Below are 23,760 nucleotides of genomic sequence, written 5' to 3' on the forward strand. Positions count from 1 at the left end.
AAGAGAAAGCTGAGAAAGAGGCAGATGAGAAAGCTGAGAAAGAGACAGATGTAACGATATGACCAAATTCATCCAGAAGGCCACTGTAGAGCTGGAAACAGGCCTTGTCAGAGGTTTAACACCTCAACTTTCTACACTGTACCAGACTGGTTCTTTGGGAACTTCAAGAAACATGGACAATAGAATGCCTTTCCTCACAGTTTTTGATACAAAGCCTTAATCAAACCCCTCAGTCTGTTCTCAGGGAGTATTCAATTTTCTTAAGCCCTCTGAGGAGGGGTGGAAAGACTATTATTAGATAGATGATGACTGGGTCATCTTCCATGGTCTTAAAGATCACACAAGCTCTAGAATCACTTTTTGTCTCCTGAAATGACTTCTTCCTTAAGCACAACCAGCAGATTATCTCCAACATGGCTCTCTTCTGCCTTAGACATGATCTTCCTAACCATTACTGACATTTCAGTGATCTTCAGTAGTCTCCTCCTCTTCTCACTTTTCCTTCCTGTCTCAGATCACATTTGAAGCTATTCAGGGTTTCTTCATCCTTTATTTATTGTCTTCCCTTTCTTCTTCTTTTTATCTCTGCATTTGTCCATTCTCAAGCCTGGTAGACCCTTAGTCCTGGCTAGAAACACCAGGTATATTAATGAAAAAGTGAGTGAGAAGGGTAGTAGGAACAGTGAGAGGAAGAAAGATGGGGACAGTGAGAAATCAGCTGTCTCTGCTTCCTACTCTTCTTTCCCAGGTGATCCTTCTACCTGCTCTAAATTAATATCAAAGCCAGAGGGAGCAGAAAAAGGTTGGTGGCAGAGAAAACGACAACCTTAGGAAAAGAAAAATCATGATGCAGAAAAGCGTCTGTCCCCTGTCTAATTCCTGCAGTGGCCTGTAGCTGATGGTGCTGAGAAAAATACAGCAGCAAGCTCTGACATTTCATTTCTGTGGAGAATTGAAAAAGGGCTTGCTGTAATTCATCGCTTCTTGTAACTCAAACCCTTTTTGACAGGAGTACCTGCGCTGTCTTTTAACAGTGGCACCACGGTGGCTGTAATTGGACATGAAAAATGATGTCGTGTTTCTACTTGCAGGGAGGATTGGGGTGGGGGTAGGTGGGGCAAGTGGCAAGTTGGTGTGAGAGGATGACATCTGGCATTCTTTGAATGGGTTGGGTTTAGGCAAAAGGAAGGAAAAGCCAAAAGGAAGGGTATGAAGTGTAACAAATACAATCATCTTGTCTAAGCTGTGCAAAGGTGATAGTAAAGGTGGTACTAAGCAGAGATGAAGGTGCAAAGGATCAAAGGAAAATAAGAAGTGTGATGCTCCTGAGGTTCTAACTCCTCCATCAACTCAGGCACTTACGGCATTTGTGGAAAAAGGACATGCAACCTCTCTTCCTGAAAATGGGTCCGATTCACAGCTGTAGTGGCATGCGGTGCCCATAGTTCTCAATACAGACAGGGAATCTGAGACACAGGCTTTGCCTGAGGCCACACTGGGAATACAGTTGTGAATAAAACTCTGGTTTGCCATCCACCTGCCACCCCTTTGAAAATTGGGTCTGTCATATGTAACCAGAAACCAAAATTAAATTTTTTGGCTCTTGCCTGAATCCCTTTGTGCCTCAGTGGTCTTCAGCACACCTCTGTTACGGCATTGCTGTTGAATGAGGCACTTCAAAGTAAATTTGTGGCCAAATTGGACTCTGAATCATGAATGAGGACAAACATATTGTCCTGATTTATGATGGTTTTATGACTATTAGGCATTCTGGTACCATCATGTCAGGAGTTTTCATAGCTTATGTAGAGAATAAAAATTTGTAGTCAGGTCCTAAAGGACAGGAAGGAGGCTAAAGAGGAGATAAACTCTTTCTGGGTTAACTAATGGCAAAACAGTATACTTCTTTCACCGCGGCAGCCCAACAGGGATAATATAGACTAAGGAACCATGATCATATTTCAAAGGAGAGCACAAAGAGGATCCATGGCCAGAGGAAAGAAGGACCATTGCAATGGACAGAAGTGTAGCACATCCTAGTGGAGAGCCTAAAAGGGTTCATCCAGCCCGTCTGTCAGTTCACATGTTGGATCAGCCTACCTAGGTCTTTTCCCATGTTGCCAGATCTCTTTTGACGACTTCTAGTGATAAGGATCAATAAAACTTCAAGCCACATCTGTAGTTCCTATGATCCCATGTGGATACCCATGGTATGAATCAGATTTGCTGACAGGCAGATCTTCTTTCTCCTATCACACTCTCAGGGTCCACCAAGACACGACAGATATTAAAGATGTCCGTATCAATATTCCACCAATTACTATTGAGATAACTGCAGTTTGGAGTATAAACATTGGTTTCTTTGCATTAAACCCATGATAATTCCCAGCTGAAGAATAAGCAGAGAGCTTGAACCTCTGAATTCCCTTCTCCCCAAGAAGTCTTTTTCCAAGGCTGTGGAAGGTACATCTGTCTGCCATTTTATTCCCCACTTAGCCCTTTTCTGCTCCCCATGACAGCTCCTTGCTCCCAGAGTGTGTGTATTTTTAAAAAAAAAAGAAAATTTCCATAGACAGAGAGAGGAAACTTAATTATTTTCCTCTCAATGTTTCTCCCTATAATTGGTGTCTTTCATGTCAAGATGATCTCAATTTGTATTATGGGCTCCGTGCAGGCAGCACTTTCTCTTTGGTCTATAAAGAAATTGTGAAGTGTATAAATCATAGTGTACATTAAATTACACTAGCTTTTTAGTTATTAATTTCCTCAGTTTTTTTCTTCCTCTGTTGGATGCTCATTCCCTCCCTCTTTTTCTCTCCTTTCTTGGGGATTGTCTTCTTTTTCTCATGCCCCAAACTTTAAAAAAAAAACAAAAAAACAAAACCAAACAAATATTAGTCTCCTCTCATTTTTGCTAAAGAGTCTGATGATCTCCTCTGCCTTTTGCAAACTGACCACATCCAACTCAACAACAAATAGGAAGAGCTCTGTCTAGTTTTTCTAAAGCTTCCTCGAGTTCAGTGGGGATTTTCATGGCCTTTAGCAGGCTTCAGATCAGTACCTACGTTGGTAGATTTATGGAGTGTTCTGCATTGCAAGGCTGTGTCCATTTTGGACTCCAGACATTGCGTCTCAGGGCTGTATGCAGCACACCTCCTATAAATTCCTGGCTACTGTGACTATTTCTCTTCCTGACTGCTTGGGATGCAGATTCTGGCTGTCTTGGAGGGAGCACCAGGGACCTCTGACCACCCTCTTCTGACCACTGGAGTTAGACTAGCCATTGTGTCCACATTCGGAAGCCATAATATATAGCATGAGTGCAGCTGTCAAAAGTTAACAGCTCTCAAGTCAGACCTTGGCACATGGATGATGTCAACACTAACCTGCTGCAAATGCAAACCAGTCGCAGTGATTAAGAAGCTGGGGGAAGTTAAAGCACAGTAACTGGGTAGTTTGGCTTCATTATCCTGTGCATGAGAATCAAGATGGGGTTCATCTCACCTAACTCTAACTGCATAGACTACATTCATGATCAGTGGAGAGGAACAGGCACTGCAGAAGATCATTCATCCTTTTCATCTCAGACACCAAACTTAAGAGTGGCTTAAAATTACACATTTTACACATTTGGAGTTATATGACGTAGATTACCCTCCTTATCTGTGTGATGTCAGATCTTTAAATGTTTCTAACAGCTAGCTGCTCACATGTGGTTACAGGAACCCTATGGCAGGATGTTCATCCTGCTGCTGCTAAATACATCACCTCTGGCCCTGCTAATATCTTGTATTATATGTGTGAGCAACAGGTCTTTACAGTTGCAGAAGCAGGGGCTGATACAAGGTTTATCCAGTACCAGATTCCTTGTTGGTTTTAGCACTTCAACTGTCTGGAGTTTGTTGGATGATACAGGCATACAGGAGAGCAGAAATTGCTCAGTAGCGTCTGGAGCCATTGATCCTTCTCTTCGCGAGTGTGAGTCTAACTGTAGTCAGTTTATGGCTAAGTACATTTTCCTCTTGAGACAACAATGCAGCAGGATCTGCTAGGCTCTCCATCATCTTAACCTACTTGTCAGCCAGCTTGAAAACTTTTTATTACTAAATATGTGTGCAGAGCAATTAGAATAAATCTAAATGATTATGAACTACTTTCAAAATAAAGGGGAATTAGGAAGAAAACAAAAAAGAAAACTTACAGCCTTGCTGCCCAACTGTGATTAGCCACAAATAAGGGAGGGACGGTATCACTTGCAGGCACCCTGTGACACTCATCAGCAAATTTGTGGTCTGACTTTATTAGGAAGCAATATGTTGGGAGATTCCATTGCCTTATGACTTCCTGTTCCTTGTGTTGCCTGTTTGAACTTGCACTTTCTTTGGCTGCCAAATCTAAAGGATAATTTCATTCCACTCAGGGGCAGTCACACACAGAAAGATATTTTGAATAGTCCATCTGCATAGTGTATGGATTACTTTAAGTAACATGGAGGAAGAGGCAAGGAAGGGCCTTCAGATGAAAATCTCAGCTGGTTCTGATCCAATCTGCATCTCCAGCTATTAACTAGAGGAGGGGTATACCCTCACCCCTGTCCATCAGACACCCACATCATGTTAGGCACTACCAGTGAAGATGATTGTGGACATCTGTTGTGCTCTCTCCTGAGATTGAGTAGCTCTGGGGATGATGATGGTCCCCAATGCTTTTGTTGAGAGGGCTAAGTTGGAGAACAGAAATGCTACTCACAGCACAATGGCAAGATTTTTATACTTGCTTATGTTCTGATGTAAGAAAGGAAAAAGACATTTGAAAAAGCAACAGAGGGAGATGTTTTGACTCTCATCCTACCCTCTCCCCCCAAAAAAAAATCTCAATAGCCAGCACTCCTGCAGCACGTGGACAAACCAGATCCAAATATCATTCCACAAATATGAAATGGAGTCTGCTATGTTACAGATGACTATCCTACTGATTTAACAGTGGAGGTGGAATTCACTTTTCCATTTTCTTTTCATTATGCCAATCTCAAGAAATCTTTGCAATTAAAGTTTCACTGATCCTGATGCTCTGACAAAGCATTTCTACTCTGACACAGTAGTGTTTCCAGAGGAAACTATTAGAAATTTAAAAAGTTATGTTTAAAATTTCATGACCTGTGTGAAATGAGTCAGATCCCTCTCCCAATGTGATTCAACAGAGCTCCTGTCAGGTGAATGGGGTGACTCTGATTTACCTCAGACCAAGAAGCAGCCTGTACTCTGTGGTTACTTCTTTGCTTACTAATTGTTTTTTCCCCCCCTCATGGAGTAAGTTCTGGTGCTGACTATGATGCATGGCTAAAAAACAAAGCAAGCCTCTGTATATGAAGGTATGATGCCACCATTAATTATGCATCTCTCTTTGCTCTTTCTTACAGATGAACAGACCGATCCAGGTGAAACCAGCGGACAGCGAAAGCCGAGGAGGTAGTTGACTGCATTGCTTTCAGCCACAGTGCTAAGTATAATTGTTGTCTCTGGCTTCTCTCAGGCAATGTGCTGATCAATTAGTAACGTAATCACTGCCAAAGAAATTCCCTCTGCAGCAAAGATTCTCTTTATTAAATCTCCTTTACTTCGTCTCGCTTTCCTCATATTCAATTATTATTTGATTTTAAAAGGCAGGCAGGTGCCAGCAATTGCCTGGGAAACAAATAACTGCCTCGTTAAGAAGTGAAGCATCAGGCGCTGACTTAACAAAGTTTAACAGCAGTGACGACAATGTAGGTTTTTCAGACCTATGTTGTGCTGAGCTGCAGAGGTGTTTAATTTGGTTAGGATAAAGAAGATATTTTATGGTTTCTCTGACCATGTTGTTTCTGCTTGGACTGAAGCAACTCTACTTTTGGAAAAAGCAAATTCTGAGGTAGCAGAGTTTGCTGCACCTGTATCAGCTTATCTAGATAAACCTGCTGTGCGAACTGAAGACTTCTTTCAGTCCTAGGGAGTTATTCAGGATTTGCACAGGTGTAGCTGAAATCAGGAGCTGGTCTTTTGCTTTTCCATCCTGCACAGTGGATTTGGAAGGCTTTGCTAAGTGACTGTTCAATAGATCACCAGTGATAAGGTGCTTCCTGTAAAAGGTTTTCTACCAGAACTGATGTGGTGATACTTCACCTTACTCTTCTAATAGGGGCCTGTTTGTCAGATCAAACACAGAGCTCACTGAGAAAGTGTGACATGGTCTGTTATGCTGGATAAATTACCATTTTGCTTTTTTTTTTCTTGTATGTGCACATTTTTTTATATATATATATATATATACATGCATATATATAATGACTTGGTGCTTCCTTCCTCTTTATCCCTAACTCTTTGGGAAAAAATAGAGAAACTTTTGCCCATATATGCAGTAAAAACACTTGTGCTTATGTATCATATAAATGTGGGAGTAGATTTTGTCATTTTGTAATGATGTGGCTCTTAGATGTGTGAAAACTCTTTAATTTCCACCATAGACATAAACTCTTACTCATTTTTGGGATGACTATCTTTGTGCTGGCATTAGTGGAAATCTCCAGCAACAACTACTTAAAAGGAGTAAAATGCCTCGCAGACAAAAGGCACTGAAATTATGTTCTTTTTTCAGTTGAAAGCTTTGGATTCCAGAGGCTTTGACTGCGTCAGTGTGAGGCTGAAACTCTCCAGTGACTCAAGTCATTGGAAGACTTTGTATGTAGCTTGTAGTTAAAGGGCTGGTGTTACGGAGTGGTGAAATCGGCAGGTTGACAGAGGCTCTGTAAGGAAAGGCTGTGGTGCCGTGTAATTGCAGAGCAGGAGAAGAGCTGAGCGCTGGAAAAACGCCAGAGAGCTCGAGGATAAATATTGCACTTTTAGAGTCCCTGTAAAGTAAATTCGAGGGAATTTGGCCAACACTGGGCAGAAAGTATTGGATGGGCTCTGCGATGGCAAATTCTGCTATCAAGGGCCACAGTACCTTTCTAACCTGCAACAAAGGCATGTCACATCATAGAGCATCGTCCGGTGGTTTTTAACCAGAACCAGGTCAATTTACCCCCTTTCCCTTCCTGTCTGACTATCTGGCTCCGTGTCTGAGTAGGACTGGGTAAGCCATGGGCAGTTGTCAACGCCGATCTCCTAGGGGAAAAGGGAAAGGCTCAGCTGCTTGGACAAATGAGGGGACATTATGCACATTCCAGTGGAGCTCGTGCCGACAGCGAGAGTGAAGGGAGGGCCTTTTGTCTATTTAATTAGACATACCAAAAAATAATAATTAGGCTGGCCAAATTGCTTAGTGCGCCTACAGGGTATGTAGCTCCCAGTGACTTTTTTTTTTTTTTTTTTTTTAATGCAAATCACTAATAGAGAACACATGCCTGGCTTTCTGGGAAGGGTTTTCAAACTCTTTTGCTAAAACCAGCTGCTTTCAGGAGGTGTGGTTTGAACTGCAAAGGGCTCCAGTGGTGGTTTGATTTCACATTATCCATCACACAAGTGGTTCCCTCCCCATTGTAGTTTAGCTAATTATCTCCCCAACACACACAAACCTCATCTTTTCTCATACACTCTGCTCCCATATTGCTCCTATCGGTCGTGATCATAATGCAGGGGCCAAGTGGGTGCACTCATCATTGGCGTGAAAGACGCGTTGTCCTAATTCCCCACTGACAAGCTGCTTCGGGACTAGTGATGTTTCGGGACGGCATGACTCAAGGGCAACTGTGGGAGAAAAGAACAATTGGCACCCAAGGGAGGCATTGTATGAAAACTTACGTTCTTCGCAAGCCCACTGGTTAAAGCAGGCACAGCAAACGGAATGCTAAAAAGGAGGCCGTGTATCTTAGGAGCACATCAAAAGACTTCATTAGGGCTGCAAGATAAAGGTCAACTTCAACAACAAAGAAACTTAAGTTGTAGCTTATTATACCCCATCCATGTATCAGGATGGGACGTGAGGGAAGAGGGGGGCTTGGAAGATGAAGCAGCTCTTTTGCACAGCACAAGTCTTTGGTCTGCCCAAAGCCCACACTCTGAATACACCTCTATCTTCTGGCTTATGGGGAATTTTAGTGCCAGGTCAAGGTATTAAAGAAAGAATGCAGTGCTCTTTGAAACTAGTTTGCAAGGAGGTTTTTACCCGAAATGGTAAGCGGTATTCTTGAGGAAGTGAGATTGTGTTTTATATAGGGGCAAATACCTGCATTTTGCTAAAACACATATCTTTGACTGTTCTAGCAAGTTCTTCCACAACCCAAAGCTGATGGGAGTCCAAAATTTATTCTTCCCCCAACCAGATTCTGCTTAGCATTTTTTCCTGTTGCTCTGGAGTCTGGATTTTGTTGGTCTTTAACCCTTCCTGTGTCTTGATTCTCAGCTGAACTGAAAGTGGGTGTGTTAGTATTTAGTATGTGTGAGTGAGAATTTAGACTATCAGACCATCTAGGTTTGGGCAAGAATTCAAAACGTGGTTTGGCACAAATTACACTCAACCCAACAAAATGGAAATGCTGAGTGACCCTTATTAGTTTTGCTGGTTTTATTATTTTGTTTGTTAATCCCCATATTGGACTAGGAGTAAGACAAAGCGTGCAATCCTTTTCAATAAAAACTGGCATTATTTACATTTGTCTGATCTCACAGGAACTAGAAATTAATGTATCCTCAGTACATTTCTCTAGGGAAACGGTCTAAATTAATGGGAAAATTCTGCATTGAGTTCCTGCCTGCTTGCGCGTATGTATATAGTCAAACTACAAAATGCTATGTAGGGGTATTCCTTCTACAAAATGCTTCATGAAGCTTCAAATACCTGATCAGAAGGTCAGAGTCCTTTGACTTTTTATAGAGACTTTAGCAGTGATGAAATTGATAGAATGCGATAAAAAGGCAACAATTCTGTATTTCATTCTGAAAAATCAGAGTGTAACTCTAGCTGTATTAAGGGTGTATTAAAAACTCTCATTGGCCTTTGTGTTGTCTAAATTTTAGCTTGACTACACAGAAACTACTTCGCCATAGATTAGGTAGTCCAGTATGTTTTTAGGGATGTAAGCTGTAACTCCATGTTAAATTCTGAACATGACAAATCCCAATTAAACTAATGGAATTTTCTAGTATTTTCTTCCTGTTATTGATGATTTTTCTTCGTTCCTTGTCTCATATTCAGCTCTAAAAATAGTCTGTAGATATCAATGACTTAAAGTTTTGCAAACTTAGGGAAAGATTTCAAGTCTGTTTTGTGGTTTGGGGCAAAAGTTTGGAGCCATTTCTTATTTTATCCACAATATCTCTAGCTCTCACTAGACAACTCTCACTGCAGCTGGCAGGGTTAACCTATGAAAAATGCAGCCCCGAGGTCCCACTAGGTTGTACAGAGAGTAACATTTTTTAAAAGGAAAGGACTCTTCTGCTACTCTAGTTGCGCTCCGTTACTGATGCTTAGATGCTCCATTGCTCCTACATTCCTCTCAAAGGACAGAGGAAGGTCCGTAAAAGAAAGCATGCAAAGATGCACAGTGTGCTACCCGGGCCCAGTGTTAATGTCTCCACCAAGAAACACTTCACAGTGGTTTTGGGGTTCTCCTGCATTTTATGGAAGAGATACAGAAGGTTCCTGGCCTAAAGAAAATAAAAAGGCGAAGACCAAAGTGGTTTAGAGTTGAAAGGGTGCAATGTCCTGCAGAGAGAGTGTTGAGAGATTGTGGTTCATTACATTGGAGTGTCTTCTGCATGCAAGACTTCACAAATCTACTAAAGCTTCTGTCTGTGTTTGTGCTTTCAAGCAAATTTTTTTGTGTGTATTTGAGGGAGGCATGTGCAGTGTGTCTTTTTTTTGTCTGCTGTTTGGGGGAAGTGATAGCAGCAGCTGGAAGGCTTGGACTTCATATTTCAACTGACTTGCATTGTTTCTCTACCCGTTACTCAATGTGCAGGCTCTGAAATTATCTGCTTGGTTATGGTTTATTCCAGCTTCAGAGCAAAATGTCCAAGCACTCATTTACAGTAAACAGCAAAACCGTGGTGCCTTGCACATGCACTATGATCTGTTTCTTTTTATTCTCTTCCATCAGCTCAGCAATGATGCTGGGGCCAGAATGGCCTCTCCACAGTTTCTAAGTGTTATTTTCCTTTGGGACAAAAGCCTGGATCCATTTCTTATTTCATCCAGGCCATTTCTAACTCTCACTAGCTCTCTGCTGCAGCTGGCAGGGTTTATCTGTGACAAACACAGCCCAAGGTCCCAGTAACTATTTGGCATTTAGCTGGTTTCCATTTAACTGATCAGAATTCTGTGGCTTATGCAGATGGCCCAAACCTGTCGGGAAGCTTCCCATCCAGGTACTAGCCAGATCCAGGCCTGTTCAGGTGCCTTAATCAAGGAAGACTGGTTGCCTTCAGCTTAGTTTGGCTTCACGCTGTATAACAGTGCCACGTGGAATGATTTCCTTCTTCCTTGGAAGTGCTTTGCTGAGTAGTTGCTCAGACCTTCGGACTGGAAAGGTCTGAGAAAAGTTAAGGATGGGTAAGGAGATGGATCTTAACAGAGCTCAGCATCTCCTCTTCTGAACTGCTGGAGGTTAGGCTATGCCTGTGTGCAAGAAATCCTGAAGTCTGGGACTATGCATGCATCAGAGTTGTAACTTTGTAATTCTCCTCTCTTCCTTATCTCTGTTGCCTGGCACATCAAGCTCTGTGGAAGCCACTTTACCAGCAGTTCCCTACCTTGCACCTTTGGTGGGCTTCTTTAAAAGACTTCCCAACCCAGAAGCTGGAGAGCAGGCTGAGGCAATGTCCTGTTTCCAGGTGGTAATCCATACACCCTACCTTCATGTGGCCTGCCACAGCTTTTTCTTCAACTAATCATCTCTTTTTCTTTTATGGTCCCCACACCCATTCAGCAGGAACGGGCAGGTGGCACTGGCAAACACCCCAGGGACACAAATAGTGTTCTCCCTTCTCACAGTTGAGGGAAAAGGTCCGAGCTTACTTCTCCATGAACGCATCCCCATTAACCCTTTCAACACCACCATGAGCCCAGTATGACTCACCCTAATCTTTTATAGCTCGGGTAGAGCAAGGGACAGACAGGGACTTCCAAAGGACACACAACACACGTGTGCCAGCCTTTGCTGCAATCATTGCACTTATAAGGCTAAGACTGTTAGTTGGACAGTAACAGCTCCTTTCTTCACATTTTATGAGGTCCGGACTCAGGACCTCTGGACATTTACCACATCTGGGGCCTCATATTCCCTTTTCTTTCCCTCAGTGACCACAACAGTTTAAACAACATCTCTCTCCCTCTTTATCTTCCCTTGCAGTTTGAAAGCAGATTTGCAGCTCCATGCCAAATCCTCCTCCTAAGTCTCATACGTCTCCTCGTCCTGAGATTTGCCCCAAATGTGATTAATCAGCTGTTTTTGACTTTTCTTGCAGGAGGAATTAAAACAAAACAAAACAAAAAAAACCCCAACATACTCTCACACTCAAATCTAAATATCTTTTCTCTATTAATTACATAACCAATATTAAACAGCATATTGGTGCTGAGTTGCAGTATCTCTGTGTGAAGGGTAAAGACAAGGAATGACTGTTTAAAAATATTCTAATAGTCTGTTAAAAAATCCACTGGGAGAGGAGATAAGCTCATGAGTCAAAGGAAAAAAGAAAAATCAAGAACCTAACCAAAAGATCTTGGTATGAAACTGGGAGGCAGCTTTCTTGCCTCAAAGGCTGGGGAAGTGTCAGGACCAACAGAAAACCATGGTGTCATTGACAGGGTGGGCTCCTGAGGAATGGCCGTCGGAGATAATGTAGTATTGGGAGGGAGAGATGTCAGTGCCTTGAAGTGTGTTCGCCTCTCTGTCTATCTAGTCAAGGGCTGGCGAAGGAGCTGGGACTAGGACCACGAAGGCCACCTTAGATATCCCACAGTCTTGAGCATCGCTCTGGCCCCTTCTGGCCTATATGTCCTGGTTTTCTCCCCATGTGAACAGAGATGCATCAAGTCCAGGGCAGAATCAAGAAACTCACCCAGATTTGGACATTATTCCTTTCTCTCAGTTCAGGTGAAGCTACTGTCTTTGAAAGGCAGAGCCGAGCTTTAGGTCCCATTGTGTGTGATGGAGCCTTCTACAGAGATGCTCAAAGCCACTGGGTTCAAAGCGAACATGTCCATTGGATTTTATTCCAGGTCTGAATATCTGTTAAAATCTGTAGTGTTTTTCCTTTAGTCCTAAGATAAACCTGACAGAGAAAGAGCATTTTTGAAAGAGCATCATGGAAATATTCTCTTTCTAGCTGTGGCTTGTTGTAGGACTGATTACAGTCAATGGGAAATGAAAATGTCCTGGTTTATTTGGAAATTCAGGATTGCATGACCCTACTGACAGCTGACACCCTCTTGTCCTCACAAGGCTGTATTTTCAAGCAGGCAGAATGTACCGGAATGCAAATGGATCAGTTAATTCAATGTGGCCCTGGATGACCCCATTCGTGCTCTCCACTGTCTGGTAAAACTTAATTCTGGGGGAGAAAAAAGGCTCCAGCAGATTCTCATGTATAGTGTTTTATATTCGATGACTCTGCTGAAGGCTGATGTGCTCCATTCCACACTCACCAGCTGAAAGAATATAAGGGACATCAAACTTTTGTTCACGTCTGCCCTTTCCATAGTGATTGAAATCGATGGAAGTGTAACCATCAATAGGAACTGGAAAAGATCCACAGGACATTGTGTTCTAGCATATGTCCTAAGGACAACCTTTTAAAATCAAGCATTAAGGGAATAAAAGGAAAAAAACCAAAACATATTGCACATTTTTCATAAAGCATCTGTAACTTAATACTTTACTGACAAGAAGGAGAGTCCAGCGCAGAGCCTGGGGAGAGGCTGGGGAGCTCATCGCCTTGAGGTTTTGCTATTGGTTTTGTTCTCTGTTACCACACGACTTTTGATCAATTCTGTAACTTCGATTCTATTCTCCTTCTCACTCTTCTTGCATTGCCTGCTTAGGTTATGATATGCCTTTATTTCCTCATTTCTTGTGGCTAGTGCCTTTGGCATTCATGCATGTCAGGCTGTCAGTGTCATAGGTTTAAGACACCAGTGAAAGCCGGTAGCTGTGTCCAAAACAATGTGTACAGGACCAAAAATCAAGTATGGTAGATGATCAAGGGCCCTCACATTGCAGAGTGATATTTGGAGTTTTTTTCAATAACAGGGCAAAAATGGAAGAAGTGGTGGGAGGAGGAGAGTGGAGGAAATAAAAAATGTAATCCCATAAAAAATTCCACCTTTGTAAATACAGCTCAACCTCCTAGGTGAACTCAGGGACACATTACAATCCTAGTATCTTTTTTTTAATGTAAAGGTTGCTTGTCAATGGGTTTTTATACAGCATTAATAATACATTTATAGATACGCTCCACAATTAATTGCAAAGCATTTATGGCACTGAACAGTTAGAATGCATTATGATAATCACTCCTCGTGCATTGACTTTATTGTAAAGGTTTTGCTGATCATTATAATTGGCTTGTTATTACACAGGGATATAATAACACCTCTCTGTGTAGTAGTTTATAGCACATCAATAGCAAATGCATTCCCTTTATTGGAAGCAATGTGCATTTTATTAGAATATAGCTGAATAAGTGCAATCCATGTAGACAAATGAAGTTTCTAATGAACTGTCTCACAAAAGAGTCGAAATAACAAGCCATTTATTATGCATTTTTCTATTGACGAACTTGTAGTTATGGTTACATGGGCATTTCTTTAAAAAATGGAAGGCATGTTTTGCTGCTCTTTCAGAGGAGCATTTGGGAGAAAGGGAACATATAGGCCATTTTTCTGCCTGATGTTGGATAAAGTAAGGGTGACTGATGCTTACACCTTACAGATTTCATTTGCTTGTTGAGATTTTCCAAGCTTCTTCCTTATGTGTTTAGTCTGACATTCACAAAGGATCAAAATGTTCTCACACTGAGTCCAAGCCCAGCTCCTGGAGCAGTGATGCACCAACATCCCCTATACAGTTAGCAATGAGTTAGGTATGAGGGGCTTGGTGTTGTCCTTACTCCTGTTGTGTGGGTTCTTTTTCTGTATTTTACTAAGTGATACTTTAATGAAAATGCACAAGGAATCTCTGGGCAAGGCCTGTAATGTGTAACATCCAGTATCTCTCCCCATGTGAAAATGCTGTTGTTGCTGATTGCTGTACCACAAAGGCAGAGGTCTTTTAGAAGAGGTCTGGTGCAAAATGTGATGCAAGGAAGAATGACAAAGAGAAGAATTAGTACACGGGAAACTGAGGCATCTGGCAGAAGATCCACTGGTCACAGGTCACTTACTTAGAATCGGGATAAAAAGAGGCATGTTTTAGAGTTAGCAAGAAAAAATGCTATAAGATATCCAAAGTTATTCCCCTGCCTGCCATCATTACTCTTAAGTCTGAATTTCAGTCTTTCTGGCAACTTACAGTTGCATGCATCTGGCATACATATGTAATTAATGTGTATTTGTTTATTCATCTTACCCCAACCGTAATTGATGTCAAGCAAGTACCTAAACACTTTTAAAACCCTGATAAATAAGTTTGTTGTTTCTATATGTGGTACAGTTCATATAGTTATACTGCTGCCTAAAGTATTGCCAGGGTATAAACTGAGTCCAGTGTTCAGCACATAATGCTGTGTGCCTGTTTATTCATGACTGTCACTTGTTTATTGCATGCTTGCAAAGACCTTTGACTCTAGACTAATCCAGGGTCTTTCTGGAAAGTGAGTTTTAATGTGATGTAGGAGCTTGGAAATGTCTGGACTATAGTCAGTAGCCTCAGCTGTCAGCACACAGAGGTTACAACTGAGCAATTTAAAATAAGACTGGCTCAACCCTGCAGTTTCGATGCAGACTGAACTCTTTCTTCTCTGAGTGGGAATTTCAGTGAGAAGGGTTTTGCCCCTTGCCTGCTAAGATCCCAGATTATAGTAACACAGCTTGCAAGAAGTTTCAAGACTCTGGAGATACTGGAGGTCAAGAAAACTTTTCTCCGTGGCATACACACCATTTTCCAATTACTATATATATATTTTGCAGTATGTACGTGAAATCAGTTGAGGAGGTAGAAAATCCATATGTAAATAATTTAGCTCTCTGGGTAAACTGTATCTAGTGCTTTTACCCAGAAACTGGGCCTCTTAGGAGCCTTGGACTTAGGGACAGAAGAAATTTTAAATAGGGCTTCTATGTCACTGTCCTTAAAACGCTATTTCAGGCATAATTCACTTTACCTAGCTTTAGCACCTAAATATTAGGCATATAGTCCAAGTTAGTCATCTAGGCTCCTCCAATAGACAGTGGAGGGAGAGAGGTGCTTCCAGACTGTGATTCACCCCGTCCTAAGACAGATGGGATAAATGGTGCTTGGAAGTTTCCCTTCTCTCTCTCTCTATCCACTAAATCTGGAATGAACCTATGGCAATTAACTCAGATTTAGATATCTCACTTTTAGACACCTGAAGAGAGGTAAGATGAATCACAACTTTCACCTTTTCATGCCAGTTTTCCATCTGTATCATATGAATGATGACACTTGACTTTTCTGAAACCCTAGTTAAGATCTATGAATAAAAATTGCTATATAAAATCTATGGATTGTAGGAGATGCTGGTGTTTTGTCCTAAAAAGGGAAGGCACCTTTCTCCATTAATGTGTTTGCTTCATAATGTCAGGGGAAGAATAGGAGGGGTTGCATCGCAATCAACCTGAGCAACAGAGATAATCATCTGATCAATTTTAATTCCTCTTTAAAGTCAATTTCCATTTTCATTTTTGTATTTGGGTTTGCTACCAACCACTCCCATTCTCATGGCAGAAAGTGAACTCCCCCCCCCCCAAAAAAACCTTCAAATTAAAAGCAGTGCGTAACATCAGTGTCTTTAAAATGTGTTTTCATAATTAAGAAAAACATTTTTATCTTTAAAACCAGCTTGTTTTGGAATCTGTGATGGAAAATGAATATGGCCCCTTGTAATATCATTTGTAGAGAGGTAATTTTCAAGGCAGCACTGTACTGAAACATTTTCCCCCAGGGAGGATAAACAGTTGGCTTCAATTAGTGAGGGACTGTTTCCTTTCTTTTCAATTTTAAGGGCAGTCTTGCAGCCTGATCCTGCACAGTGGAAGAGAAAGCTCTACACAGGCCAATAGACTGAAGCTTGGAAGACTGAGGCTTAACTTCTTGCCTTGCCACAGATTTTCTCCTTGACCTTGAAGAGGTTACTTAGGGTCAGGCTATTATTCTCACTCCATTTCTATATGGTGACTAATATTATCTTTGACTGTCTGAATATACACATAAAATTGGCCGAACGTCTTGCTCTGATTCCAGTTCCCTCCTATAAAATAGCATCAGTGCTGCAAGGATACATACATTAAAGATTATTAGGTGCTCAGGTTCTCTAATCATTAGTTCCACAGAAGTAACTTGGTTAGATAGAGATGTTCAAAAGTGTCAAATGTGTTTCACTGCTCAAATCTCACATAAAGTCAATGGGCCTTGGGTGTCTAAATATTCCCTTTGAAAATCTCCCCAAATAATGATGTTCTTCCAAATAGTTGGAGCCAACTTTGTGTGGCTGATTCCTCACACTTTTACAGTGAGTCAACTCAGACTCACTCCTGTAGGAGACGCTGCCTGCTCATGCTTGTGGGAACTGCAGCAGGATATGTCCTGTGCCAGGGCAGGTTGGTTTCAGAACGCAAATTGAGCTTGGCCAATGAACTGGACTAGAAGAGTGTTAAAAATAAGGGATAAGTAACTCAAATATATTAGGACTGGCCTTAGTGGAGGGATGGTTTCCTGTAGCATCAAACCTAGTATGCAGGAGCTCATAGCTAGTAAAATACTTCCTGCCCATGAACTGCCATATGAATGGTAATTAATTCCCCCAAATCTTTATTTTATCCATCTCTTGAGCCTCTGATGAATGGCCAGATGCACTGGTTATAAACCACAAAATACTGACACTTCCAAGCAGCCATCCAATTAACATGAAATTATGTTGCCACAATGTAAGGTACATTGGATGAGTTGCTTTCTTGGATTTTATTTTTTTTCCAAAATGAATATGACTATTATTATTATGAATAGCTAATGAAGAAGAGGTGTGGGAGAATGGGCCAGAACCTCAGGCAAGGGGGAATGAAGATAGTATGAGTTTAATGACTTTAGAGATTGGACTGAACCAAAGCAGTCTCTCCACTCCCTAGATCAGAAATCTAATTATTTACTATATCTTGCGACAGTGCCTGGGAGACCAGTTATGAACCATGACACCAGGTTCATTGTACAATACAGAACAGACAGAGGCCCTCTTTTCCTTAAGAGCTTACGCTCTGAAGACCAGATACAGCGTCTGGATGCAGACCTGTCATATAGTGTCTTTCCAGATGCGAGAAAAAGCATTGCGCTGGGTTGCACAACTGGGAGTGAAAATAATACATCAGGCCAGGGGCTGTGGAGTTAGGGTCTACCTGGGGAAAGGAAACATTAAGGATGGCCTTCAAGCAAAGCTCCTTTTGGGGACCTATCCTCTGAGACAAAGCAAGTGGCATCCTGAATAACACACACGAGACCTTAAGCTAGTAGCATGGCCTCCTTGACAAGGACCCTCTTCCTGCACACTCACACCACGTGGTCCTGGCTGGTGTATTTGGTCACAGCTAAGGCCAAGTAGCTGTCTTTGGTGTACAAGTTTGTGAGTGGAAAAGAAACTGAGGTTCAGCAGATGCCTGAGGGACACAGTGCACTGCCAGGGAGCCCGTGCTGCCACCATGCCACTCGCTATAGGAGAGGCAGGTCCGTGGGTACTGTGTGAGAAACAAGGGTGCAGGAGGAAACTGGGATATAGCAGTCCCTGAATACCAACTGTCTCTTTACAGGGAACTCTTCAAAGGGACCAGAGCCACCCAGGACAAAACAGGGGTCAAACATCATGTCTCACAACAGAAATTCAAATCCTGATGCAAGTATATTTTGCAGTGTTTGCAATGAGCTGAATTTGTCCCTGTCCCTGCTTGATCTCTGTGTGTGATCCAGCACTCTTCCCTAGTATTATGGGCAATGTGGTTTTTATTAGAGCCTGTAATGTTCTCTTATTGAAGTTTGGACTTTGAGAGGAAAGGCCAAAACACTGGAGCACTAGCCATTCTTCTGGTGTTTCTGGCTAGATTAAAAGGAAATGAATAGGTTTTAGATGTAGAAGGAATCGTTAGATCTCATTTAACCTCTTGCATAAACTGACTGTAAAATTTCACCCAGATGTTCTGTGCTGAGACTTCTGACTTGCATTTGACTGAAGAATAAAGAAATTTAGCCAGAGAATGACTCTTTTGAGGCTTCAGCACAACTTTGATATCAAACAGGTTAGAATTGTGGAGTTGAACTTTCTGAAAAGCTTTTAATCATTTTGAAAATCAGTTCAATTAGTAAGGATACATTTTTGCGATCAATTATGTGTAACAACTAGAGATAGTAGGATATATTTTCCAATCAAAATAATTTGGATGGAAACTTGCTTTTTGACCTAAATACACATGCCTTCCCCCACCTCTCACACACAAAACCACAAGGGGCAATGTTTTCCTGGGGCAAAGTTTTCCAGGTTTTTCTTAAAAGACCCTAGAAAGGCACAGCATGGTGATAATCCTGAAGCATTTGAACAGGTGAAAATCTTTATTGTGTCTATGGACACAATGGAGTTCATTCAGAGCACTGAGAGGGAAGCTTCCTAGAAAGTGGATATTCACATGCAGAGGAAGCAATTTGCATGACTCCTATATGGTCCCAGATGAGTAGGCTCTCATTTCCCTCTTACTACATTTCCATATCAACACAAATGTTTCTTCTCCTTGAGTTTCTAGCTCCCTCGTCTCACCATGTGCCAAACAGGTGAGAGATTTCCAGTGCTTTTCAGAAAGTTATGCTGTCCCCATCTCAAAAGGAATTTCTCACCTGCCTTAGCTGGTGCCCACAGAAATGGGTCTTATTGCATTTCGACAGACATTGTAGAGTGACAGAATTTCCATGGGCAAATAATCAGGGAAAAAATCCTCCTTTTTGCAGACATTAGTAACATGCTGACCTTTAACAACATCGCAAGCCTTCAGTCTCTCTTTAAAGTATTATATCCGTCCTTAGGGGAAAAACTTGTAGCTAAGGATTGAAATCAGCAGTGGATCATAATGCTGGCTGTGCCATTCAATTGCCCTGCTGTATTTAGGATCCATTTATTTCTAGCTATTTTTTTTCTGTCTTGAATCTAAAAAAAGAAGTGACCAGGCTGGCAGTGACATGTGATTAATAGATTGCACCTTTAGAAAAGAGTTAGCAGAAGGAGATTAGCATTGCAGCCTATTATTTATTAATTAAATGCAGACACCCTATTTATACCAATGCTGATGACATTAGTTCACGTCCATGCTTTGGGACTGCATTATCCATCCAGTCTCCTAGCATAGTAATGATTGTTACTAAGCCGGTGGATGTTGCTGGGCTCCTTCTGTCACTTGCTTCTGTTACGAGCAGAAAAGGACAGCCCAGAAGTTAAAGGGCCAACCTAAACTTTTTGTTCAAGTGTCTGCTCTGTCTCTAACAGCCTGGGTTACCTTGGCCATATCTCTTGGCTTCTTTGGGACATCATTGCTTCCTTTGGAGCAAGGCAGATCTGTACCTCCCTATAGCCCAGGGTGCAGTGAAGATTAAGTATGCAAGGCAATATGCTGTGTGAGACTTTCTCCATTGCTTACATTAGTAAGCAGGAGAAAGGATTACATTAGTGGGCATATATGTACTTGCTGCTGCTATTTCAATTAGCAGAATGGGAAAGGGCTATCACAAGTGTTGTCTTTTAGCAGTGCCAGGGTAGAATATTATACTTCATATGACGCTTGATTTGATAAGCTGGTCTTCCTGCCTGCAAAGTCTTCCAAGGAAAGTCCTGAAGCTAATCCAACCCTGATGTCTCCATTATTCCTAGTAGCTGGTTTCAAGATCCTGCCATTAAATGCAGGAAAACCAGCAAAGAGGTTGCAGGACTCTGATCCCACCTCACAGTGGCTCAGGCAAACCCATGGGCTGCTCTACCAGACATGACGCTTGGGACAAGGAGATTGCTGTAAGACTGGCCTCTCCTGCACCCTAAAGACATGTTGGTCCAGGACACAGTTCTGCTGCTTTTATATCAGGGAATAGTTCTTTACCAGCTCCAGGCAAATCATAAACAAATGTATGGCTTTCCGTTGAACCCACTGCGATCACTTGAGCCAGCAGAGCTCATAGACAACATACGTTTTACCTTCAGAGTAAAGATGCAAATACAGGGAAATCCTCACATTCATCAGTTGATGTCCTTGAAAAATTACAGTTCGGGTACCCACAATCCAAATGCTCAATTACGCCTGCAGAAGCATGTCATAAATGCTTAGATTTGGTAGGGTGTCTTGACAGGGTATAATGTGCACTCTCCTCTGTGATTGTGTCTGGCTCTTTTTCCACGCATTAAAGGACAGGTAAAATGCATGAACTAGTCTCTTAATGGTATCTTCTCCATGTAAGCAACTGCTTTCACTGTCAGCAGGACTTTCTGCAGCCAGGGCAAGCAGCCTATTCCTGAATGGGGGTAAGGATTTTGCTCTACTCTGTAAAAATTCATAAGTCTCCAGAGATACGCAGATGAGGTCTGAAACCAGTGTGTACTCATGAAACTATTTAGGATTTAGTCCAAAGCCTACTCAGACTCCAGAGGTCTTTGGGCCAAGGCCTTCATGGAAGGTTTCCTTGAGAACAGTCCAAGTATCTGAGCCTTAAACATCCTTTTATCATCAATTTGGTGTTTGCTTATTTGAATTTTGTTCAGCAATCACGTTCCCTCTCTGAAAGCTGAACATTGTAACAGACAACAATTAAAGGCGAATATTGAAGAGTCTTTCAGCATTATCTTCACCATGATACAATCTGAACACATGCAAAAGACATTCAAAAGATGAATGAAGAGAGTGAATGGGCTGATTTATCCTGGACTGTTTCTCACGGTGTGAAGTCTGCCTTTCACAGCCTGATGAAGTGCAGAGACAGTTAGTGGATTTGCTACCAGGAAGGGCACACATTTGTTTCCCCTCCTGCAAGTGTATTTAGAGCTGAGACGTGAGCATAGGAAAAATTACAGCCAAAAAAGCAACCACAGAATATGCAAACTATAGTTTATTTTGGCAAGTTGGTGTTAAAAAGAATAGGTTGAGGGTTGCAGAAACTGGCATAGAAATTTGGCAGAAGGGTTTCTCCCTGTGTGTATATGCTTCCGACTGTTTTTTCTTCTTCTTTTCTTTTTTCTTTTTCTGTCCTCCAGTTCTTGTAGTTTTCCACAGTTAGACATTGCTTCCTACGGACATGCCTCAAATACTAAGTCAGTTGTGAACACATCCATCCCTGACCACAGAAGAGAACAGAGTGGGGTGGAAAGTCAAACTGCAGTTTCTTCCTGTCCCCATTGCTGTACCAGCAATGTAAAGCTCCTCACCTTTACCCACCAAGGAAAGAAGGGCAGAAAGATGACTTTAAAATGGATGCTGCTCTGCTGGGTGATGTAGGTAATAGCCCTTCTGCAGCTCTGTCAGTGGCTTTTAAAGCCTCTTTCAGATGAAACCGACTTCTTTGCCTCGCTCAGTGTATAGGCAAGGAAACTGAGGAACATTAAGCCATTGTGGTTTGGGAGCAGCACCTCATTACACAGCTTGGAGCAGAAGTCATGTTTTCTAAATCCTATTCAGTGCCTTACTTAAATTTGGCCTCTTTCTTTATTCATTTTGTCCTCTTTCCCCACCTCAGCTTTGTATGAGTCTTCTGGCTTTTGTAAATGTGCTAGGAAATAAATAAGAGAGCACAGGGGTGCATCTGTGGGGAGTTTGGAGGGGAGTTGTCTCTGGGCCCAGCCTGTCAGGACTTCAGCACCCACCCATGTGCATCTTTGCTGTGGATGGGGAACATCTTGCTGCTGGCATTGCAGGAAAAAAAAAGGAAAAGGTGGTCCTATCATACTGGAGAGGATGTAGCCCCATTCCTGACCTCCCTGCATCCTCTGTGCTGTAGGAATCCGTCACCAGTAGCCTGTCAGTTATATTATCTCCTGCGTGCAGCAGTGCAAACATGCAGTAAAACACGTACAAATGTCTGGTCACAAAAGGCTCAGCAACAGCTGTGTCCAAATAAAATCCCCCAAACAGACAGTGGGTTGGGATATTGTCCTTTTAAAGCTCCTTTGAAGATTTGATTTTTTTTTCCCCTTTTTATGTAAATCTGTTCTACCTACACCACCCAAATGCCAGGAAATCTTAGAACAATAAATACCCCTGCAGCACAAACAAAATCGTGCTTCAGAGAAATTGTTCGGCTTCTCAAAGCCACAGCCTTGCCCTTTAAAATGAAGGGCATGCTTCTGAAAAGCTCTCCTCCTCTTCCAGACCTTTGCTTTCCGGACACTTGCAGCTGTACCACATTCACCAGTGATGGTATCATAGCTTCTCAAGCTCAGCAAGGACACTTGGCCCAGGGAGGCATTAAAGTGACATCTTCAAAATCCAGAAGGTGCTTTGCCATTGAGTTGTCATTAAAGCAACATCTTAAGAAGACAATAGGAGGCAATTTGCTATAAGTTATCCGATCTATTGGCTGGGACCAATAAAACCCCTGCTCCTTCTTTCCAAAGGAAATCAGACTTGTACAATCAAGCTGTTTGTAAGTGTGTGCCTGGGCCCATCTATCAGTCAATCTGTCAAGGGCTCCTCCTTTGAGCTTTGAACCCACTGGGTAATTTAACCTATCGTTGATGGGGTGGAAGAGGTCCCAAAGCTATTGTTTTCCTATAAATTTCATGAAAATAGGCAGCCAGGCAGAGCAGAGAGTTCTCATTAGTGCTCATAAGCCCATCTTTTATGAGACATCAATGAACTCATGGGGGTAGGGACATTGGAAGAGGGTTTACACATTCGGCTGCCCATGAAGCAACTTGTTTCAGTGTGTGCACTCTGATACCCTGTCAAGAGGCCTCCTGTAGTAACAGCTTCTTGGTTTTAACAGGATGTCAGACAGATTTCTTAGCTTCTTTCTGCTGATTTCAACAGTGCTTCACACAGCAGAAAAGTCAGCCTGCTTGTTGCATTTCCCTTCCTTCCCCAGCCAAAGCCACCAGGGAGAGTTCCTGCGCATTGTTTAACAACTAGCACAGCATCAGAGGTGGCTGCTTTTCAGTGAGGAGTACCTGAAGGTAACAGGAAAAACAGCACAGGCTTATGAAATGGTTCTGGTATGTCAGCATAAAAAGTACTGCTCAAACATAAACTGGTATCTTCTATTCAATCACATCTTCAGGTGGTCTAGACAAACTTCAGGGTTAAGAAAGGTGTGTGAACAAGTCTTATTTTCTTTTGAAATGGTCCAGCCTGTATTAGTTCTTCTTCCAAACCATTTTGCATTAGTAGTGTTGAATTTTGTCTGTTTGTCGTGTGGAATAAACAAATCTGATCTGTTACTCAAAGCCTCTCTGTTCACCACGAAGTGCAGGAAAGCACGCTCTGAAGCAGACCTCCAAAGCGCCAGATGTATGGCAGCATATCTAGCCCCAGGAGAGCCAGTGCTTCAACTTTAGTTCTGAAAACCCCATCATTTCCTGGATGGAAGTCAAATCTCTGGGCATTACC

At 42.1% G+C, this 23,760-nt stretch overlaps 1 protein-coding gene across 11 annotated transcripts in view; it reads left to right on the top strand.

Moving 5' to 3' along the window:
- CELF4 (CUGBP Elav-like family member 4) overlaps positions 1–23,760 on the top strand; it is a 730,638-nt gene that overhangs the window by 398,217 nt on the left and 308,661 nt on the right. For all 11 annotated transcript variants that reach the window (XM_069774870.1, XM_069774868.1, XM_069774865.1 and 8 more), the window contains exon 3: positions 5,420–5,468. In XM_069774870.1, the coding sequence (XP_069630971.1) occupies positions 5,420–5,468 (49 nt within the window). The remainder of the gene's footprint in view (positions 1–5,419; positions 5,469–23,760) is intronic.

Source organism: Haliaeetus albicilla, chromosome W (assembly GCF_947461875.1).
Source record: "Haliaeetus albicilla chromosome W, bHalAlb1.1, whole genome shotgun sequence".
In the NCBI taxonomy this organism is placed as follows: Eukaryota; Metazoa; Chordata; class Aves; order Accipitriformes; family Accipitridae; genus Haliaeetus; species Haliaeetus albicilla.